General features: G+C 26.0%; 2 protein-coding genes across 4 annotated transcripts; both read left to right on the plus strand.

Moving 5' to 3' along the window:
• Window positions 1-1,831: 1,831 nt before the first annotated feature.
• Window positions 1,832-3,669, plus strand: LOC132946978 (uncharacterized). Of its 2 annotated transcripts, none has more exons than XM_061017126.1 (5): window positions 1,832-2,432; window positions 2,490-2,591; window positions 2,938-3,036; window positions 3,214-3,459; window positions 3,525-3,669. In XM_061017126.1, the coding sequence occupies exons 1-5, from the start codon at window positions 2,349-2,351 to the stop codon at window positions 3,594-3,596; spliced, it is 603 nt and encodes a 200-aa protein (XP_060873109.1). In that variant the 5' UTR covers window positions 1,832-2,348; the 3' UTR covers window positions 3,597-3,669. The 2 variants fall into 2 exon arrangements, with proteins under 2 accessions (XP_060873109.1, XP_060873110.1); XM_061017127.1 differs by having other exon boundaries at window positions 3,214-3,358; window positions 3,525-3,591.
• Window positions 3,670-4,146: 477 nt separating this feature from the next.
• Window positions 4,147-6,345, plus strand: LOC132946977 (52 kDa repressor of the inhibitor of the protein kinase-like). 2 transcript variants are annotated; one of them, XM_061017124.1, is made up of 6 exons: window positions 4,147-4,411; window positions 4,506-4,989; window positions 5,058-5,216; window positions 5,316-5,508; window positions 5,655-5,983; window positions 6,059-6,345. In XM_061017124.1, the coding sequence occupies exons 2-6, from the start codon at window positions 4,933-4,935 to the stop codon at window positions 6,170-6,172; spliced, it is 852 nt and encodes a 283-aa protein (XP_060873107.1). In that variant the 5' UTR covers window positions 4,147-4,411; window positions 4,506-4,932; the 3' UTR covers window positions 6,173-6,345. The 2 variants fall into 2 exon arrangements, with proteins under 2 accessions (XP_060873107.1, XP_060873108.1); XM_061017125.1 differs by having other exon boundaries at window positions 5,058-5,144.
• Window positions 6,346-6,607: the final 262 nt, after the last annotated feature.

A 6,607-nucleotide genomic window follows, 5' to 3' on the forward strand; every position in this document is an offset into this window, starting at 1 on the left:
AAGAGTATAATTAATTAATTCAAAATAAATACTGTACAACAAATTATTAAAATTGTGTCTGTATGAAAAATAATAAGTTTTTGAGAATAAACGCAACAACAATTCAACCAAAAACACCCTGCGTTTAATTTTCATTACAATCTCATATCTCAACCTTCATATTCTCTATGCAAAAAGTAAAATTAAGACAAATTTGTAAATCAATGCACAGTCTCTCTATTGTACTAATATTTGTGATTTCATTAATTTTCAGTATTTTGTATAGTTAGTAATAATTAGTAAACCTAACCTACTGAGGCAATCTTGAGGCATTTTCTTTTAGGAAATTAATTAAATCTTCAAACATAACTCTTAATTCAAGAGTTTGTAACTAATACAATCATAATATAATATGAGTATAGTACATTTCGTAATATTTTTTTATAATATTTACTGTTAGTGAAATATTAAGTTTGTATTTCTAATATAATATATGTTATGGTATTTATGGACGACACTTGCACCATGGCCCCTCGATATACTAATGTGGCGACCCGGCACATCTCTTTTAGATAAATGATTAAATACTTAATCAAGTCTTCCAATTTACTAAACATTTATGTTTTGTAGATGATTTGAAGAAAAATTTAAAATTTAAGAGAGACTGTGTGAATTAACAAAATTTGTGGTATGAAATGTTTATTTGAACACCTGTTATAATGTATTATATTGAACTTAAGTTAATTTTTTATAATGTACTATAGTAAACATTTGATCATTTATTACAATATACGTATATTATACATAGATTTCAAGTATGATTTTTTTAATTTTTTTTTTTGATAGTTACCTACCTACTACAATACAAGACACTTTATTTTTATATTTTGAAGCAATATATATTTTGGATTATTTAGATCTATATAAACTAAATTTCAGACCCATAGTTTAGTATTTAAAGTTTGTATGATCAAAGTCGTGGAACCAAATTTTATCAGACTCTACTAGAATGTTGTAGTTAAATTAAACTATAATAAGTATGCGGAATAACAGTACCTAACCTTCTATTATAATTTGTTATGAATATAATATTTTAAGTAATAACTCAAATTTAGAACTTTTACGGTACTTAATACATTTTCCTAATATTTTAACAAAAATTATGGAGCTAAAAATATAGAAATACCTATATTATGTCACGGTCCATAATTGATAGTTTTGTTTCATTTATAATAATAATGCTTTTTAATATACTTTTTCATAAATTAATATTTATTACAGTTGGCTTTTATGATTTGTTTGAACTATTAGTACGTATTTTTTTGGGGAGATCCCTATTATTACAACACCGTTACCAATATGCGTTTTTTTCTGGTTAGTTAATATAATTGCATGTTTTCATGATTTCTTTGTATTTATGCTTATTTTCTTAAAATGTTTTTATATTTTCGGTTCATCCGTTACCTACCTACATACCTACCTACCAAGTGTGTAAATAAAGAATTTTTTGTGTAAACCAATTTGAATTATTATTTATTAATTTAAAAAAATTTAAATAAAAACGTTTTCATTCAGTATTTTTTTGAATATTTTTGAATATTTCAGTGCATATATTTGCCTGTTTTTAGTGCATACATGCAGGCAAATATTTAACACTTTTTCATTGCATTAAATTCACATCCCTGCTAATTACTTTTGTCCAATCATAATACCTACCACAATTAATGTTAAATGTCAAATTGTCAACAATCAACTGCTTCTTCAACTTGATAACACTTAAGAGGATCAGTGGCGTATTTACGGGGGCGGGGGATATGGGGGATAGATCCCCCTTGGCCTTTTTTTTTTTTAGTCTGTTCCCATAAACCTTAATATACCTACTAGTATGCAAACCGCAACTGTAATTACCTGTAATCAGTAATCACAAATCACAACTAACGATGTATGAAATCTGATATTATTATAATTAATGAGGAGTGAATATAGGCAAAATTATACACAATCTCTTATCTCAGTGGAACAAATGATAACGTTTGTCCCTGATTTGTATCCACAGTGTCATGTATTCTATTATTAGATCATAAACAAATGTACGATATTTTGATAATATGATCTAATATACCTAACCTATAGTAGGTAATATTCTATTACACAGTAATTGTTTTATGTTTATGATAATCATTAATTTATGCACACTATTCGGTGTTCTGTTTATACTTCATTGCTCAAATGATAATAAATTGAGTATTAAAACAACTATTTAAGAAATATTATATTAATTCGTGATTGAAAGTGATATTTTATGGTCAAATTTACTTTTATTTATATACGGTATTTTATTTTTCAATATAATTTACCTACTTTTTTCAATGACATCAAAAAAGAATACCTTGTTATCATTTTTCACAAGCAATAAAAAAATTCGAAGAGAAAATGAAAATAACGAGACTGAAGTAAGGGCTAATTTTTGTGAAATTTGAAATGTAAATTCAAGTTTTTGTGATATTTAGGTGAACTCACCAGTAAGAAAAATTACAGAAGTAAACAAGTCTGCATGTACCACAAATTCTTTAGAAAGTTTTAGTGAGGCATCGAATTCACGATTACAGCAAGTAATTAATTATTTCATTGAATATATAAAAAGTTAATTGTTCAAATTTCAAATTTGTTTACTTTGTTATTCTTAAAAAAAAACTAAATTAGTTATGCTTATATAGGTTTATATGCTTTTATGATCAGTGGTCACAGCTTATAAATTTACAACTCACTTAAATAGATCTCTTAAATTATTTAGGCATTATATTATATATTATTATATATTTATTAGCTTCAAATAGCATGTTTTACTTGACATATGGAAACAAATACAATTTAATAATTTGGCTTAAAAATTGTTTAATATATTCTAGTTATTATTGTGGCATTAATATAATAATATGTTTCAATTATTTATTAAAGGATGATTTTATTTGTGAAAATAATCAAACGCTCGGCAATGCTAATGACATAGGTTATTTTGTAGAATGTTTATCTTTAACAGATGCTGATAAAAAGCTTGTAAGTTACATACTAGTTGATAAATTATTTCAATACTTAACACATTAATATTTATTGAATTAGTATTTTTTTTAAATTATGCATATTTATTTTTATTTAATGTCTATATTTTAAATTTAATTTTATAATATTTATTAAAACTAATTAGTTTGTTATTTAAAATGATATTTATTCAAGGTGCTAACTAATCTATGGGTACCAGATGTTGAATATAAATTCCCATTGCTTGCAAAAAATGAAAAACGTGGCTTAAGATTTCAGCATAAATGGCTAAAAGAATTTAATTGGCTGGCGTATTCAAATGTCAAAAATGGGACATTCTGTAAATACTGTGTACTGTTTGCAAAAAATGGTGGTGTTGGAAGCCAGCCTTTGGGTAGCCTTGTTACTGTTGCTTTCAGCAACTGGAAGAAGGAAAAAGAGGTTTGATAATTTAAATGATTTATTCCAGAGACATTTGCTAAAATATTTAATACATTTTTTTTTAGACTTTTCGGGCTCGTGGAAGTTTGAAATATCATACATTGTCTGTTCTAGACTCTGAACACTTTTTAAAATAATAGAAAAAAAGGAACTGTCTATAATAGAACGCATAGATAATAATAGGTAGGTAATATTAAATGCATAATATGATAACCCTTACTTTAAAGTTTAAATTTTTGAAGTACATTGATTCTGTGAATTTGTTTAGAATGGTACAAATTGAAGAAAATAGAAGGAAAATAGGACCAATTATTGAGTGTATAATTCTATGTGGTAAAGAAGAGTTGGCTTTGAGAGGACATAGAGATTTTGGTGATATCTTAGTAGATGGTAAGCATAAATATAGAAACTAAAAACTAAATTGTATAAACTTTTACCATTTAATAATAATAATACTTAAGTATAATTAAACTGAATTATCAATGTCATATAACTATTGGACAATAATGCTCCAGTCATGCTAATTATGGATTTACAATTATTATTGTAAAAAACATGTTATTATTGTTTGCAACTTTTAACTTTTATTTTTTAGATGATTCAAGGCAAGGCCATTTCCGTGGTATTCTCAAGTACAGATCAAAAGGAGATGAATTTTTGCGTAATGTTCTTGAGGGTTCAGGGAAACGTAATAAATATACGAGTCCAATTATACAAAATGAAATAATTCAGTCATGTTACACAATTTTACTAAGGAAACTAGTTAATGTGATTAATAAATCTAAATGTTTCTCTGTTCTGGCTGATGAAACAACCGACATATCGACTAAAGAGCAACTCAGTATATGTGTTTGATATATTGATAAAAACAATAAGTTGCATGAGAACTTTTTACGATTTTTTGAAATTGATAGCTTGACTGGTTATGACTTGGCTAACTCAATATTAAATGGTAATTGTAAATAACACATTTATGATTTATTTATTTATTCACTTTATTTATTTATATTATTTAATTACATTTTTTTGTTGGTATGCTTAAACAGATGTGGAATTGATTGCAATTATTTATATGGCCAAGGCTATGATGGGGCCAGTAATATGGCTGGTCGATTTAAAGGAGTACAGACTATTGTGAAATCTAAATACCCCAACGCTATATAATATGTACATTGTGCAGCACATTCGCTGAATTTAGCTGTTTCAACAGCTAGTGGCATAAAACCTATCAGAAATTGTTTGGGGGTGATCGAAAAAGTTTATAATTTTTTCAATACCCCTAAAAGAAATTCTGTTCTTTTAAATACCATTGAGAATTCAAATAATGCACCCCAAGTAAAACAACTCAAACGGCTTTGTGCTACTCGTTGTATTCAACGTTATGATTCTGTAAATGATTTTTCTGTACTATTTTCAATTGTTCTCAATGCGTTAGACATTATATCTGATTAGAAAGAATCAACAGATGCTGAAATGCTTCAGAAAGCGTTAAAAGATTCAGAGTTTATGATTTCTTTGATTGTTATAAAGGTTCAGATAATATCTATTTTATATACATTTAGGTACATATATTGTGTTATTTTTAAATTTTGTTTTAGGTATTATTTTCTTATGGACTTCCGCTGTGTAAACAATTGCAAAAAGTTCAAATTGATTTGAAAAAGACAATACTCATAGTAGAAAATGTAATAGCTACTTTAAAATGTATCAGAGAAAATAATGAAATAGAATTCAAAATTATCTATAATAATGTCAAAGTAATCTTTTACTTTAATATACTGTTTAATATTTAAAATAATATTTATGATGAACCTACATCATAAATATGCCCCCAAATATTTATTAATATATTACAGAAAATGGCAGATGATGTTGGAATTGAATTGCTAGAGAAAAGAATTTCTTCTAAACAAACACATAGAGCTAATCCAAATTTACAAAATCATTCTACCGAACAATACTATCGTGTAACAGTATTTTTACCATATATTGATTACTTTATATCACAACTTACTGAGCGTTTTGTAAATCATAAAAGTATTTTTGAAGGTATAAACTAGTTATTACATATTTTCAAAAAAAAATCTCTATTGACATTATATTATTATAAATTATAATATAAGTACAAATACTGAATAGCTATATAAATAACTAATTTGCCAAAGTATTTTATTATTTGATATTTACTGTTATAGGGTTCGATTGCATTTTTAAAACCCAGCCATTGCCACTAGAGATAAATGACCGAGAACAATTTAATAAGCTTGTGAACATATATTCACCCGTTGTAGATAAATTCAATAGCATAGCCGAATTCAATATGTGGAAAACAAAACTATTTACAGATAATATCATTCTTAGTTCAGGATTACAGGCATTAGAAATTTGTGATAAAGAATTTTATCCCAACATTTACATGTTGATAAAAATATTTTGTACGCTTCCAGTGTCAACAACAACTCCTGAACGATCATTCTCTAATTTAAAAAGAATTAAAACTTATCTCAGGAATAGTATGAATGAAGTAAATTTGCAGATTTTAAATTATGATATATTATTGAAAGTATTTATAAAATTGTGTATTTCATTGTTATTATAGACTAGACTGAATGGATTGGCTCTATTAGCATGCCATACAGAAACAAAGATTACACCAGATGAAGTCATTGATGAATTGTCTCTGAAAAATAGAAGACTGGAGTTTGTTTTGTAAAATCACTGCAAATAAATGGCTATATGTGCCTATGTGTTATATATACCTATGTAGATAATAGATATCAATGATCAATATAATTATATGATATTTTACATTTTTACAGAACAAATTATTAATTAGCTAAATATTTTATAAATTTATTTCATTGTGTTGATTATTATAAATCTATATTAAGCTATTAATATATTATTTATTCATTAGATTATTATGTTAAACTTAAAATGCTATTCATTGATTAATATTGTCTTTTAAAATACCTATACTTGATTAGTGATTAAAAATTAGGGATTAGCAAAAAAAAAAAGTCTTGCATGACTGGTTTCTTTGAAAATGTATTTCTAATTTCTATATCCCCCCCCTCAAGAAAATCCTAAATACGCCACTGAAGAGGATGTCAGATTTTTAGCGCACCATTTATTTCTCTCTCTGACC

Source organism: Metopolophium dirhodum, chromosome 6, assembly GCF_019925205.1.
Source record: "Metopolophium dirhodum isolate CAU chromosome 6, ASM1992520v1, whole genome shotgun sequence".
Lineage (NCBI taxonomy): Eukaryota > Metazoa > Arthropoda > Insecta > Hemiptera > Aphididae > Metopolophium > Metopolophium dirhodum.

What these genes read in the sequence shown, in the direction of transcription:
- LOC132946978 (XM_061017126.1), top strand. Translation starts at nt 2,349, where the DNA reads ATGACATCAAAAAAGAATACCTTGTTATCATTTTTCACAAGCAATAAA. An exon ending in ATGAAAATAACGAGACTGAA is followed by an intron (nt 2,433 to 2,489) that starts GTAAGGGCTAAT and finishes TGTGATATTTAG; the next exon opens with GTGAACTCACCAGTAAGAAA. An exon ending in ACTGGAAGAAGGAAAAAGAG is followed by an intron (nt 3,460 to 3,524) that starts GTTTGATAATTT and finishes ATTTTTTTTTAG; the next exon opens with ACTTTTCGGGCTCGTGGAAG.
- LOC132946977 (XM_061017124.1), top strand. Translation starts at nt 4,933, where the DNA reads ATGCTTCAGAAAGCGTTAAAAGATTCAGAGTTTATGATTTCTTTGATT. An exon ending in TTATCTATAATAATGTCAAA is followed by an intron (nt 5,217 to 5,315) that starts GTAATCTTTTAC and finishes AATATATTACAG; the next exon opens with AAAATGGCAGATGATGTTGG. An exon ending in TCAGGAATAGTATGAATGAA is followed by an intron (nt 5,984 to 6,058) that starts GTAAATTTGCAG and finishes TTGTTATTATAG; the next exon opens with ACTAGACTGAATGGATTGGC.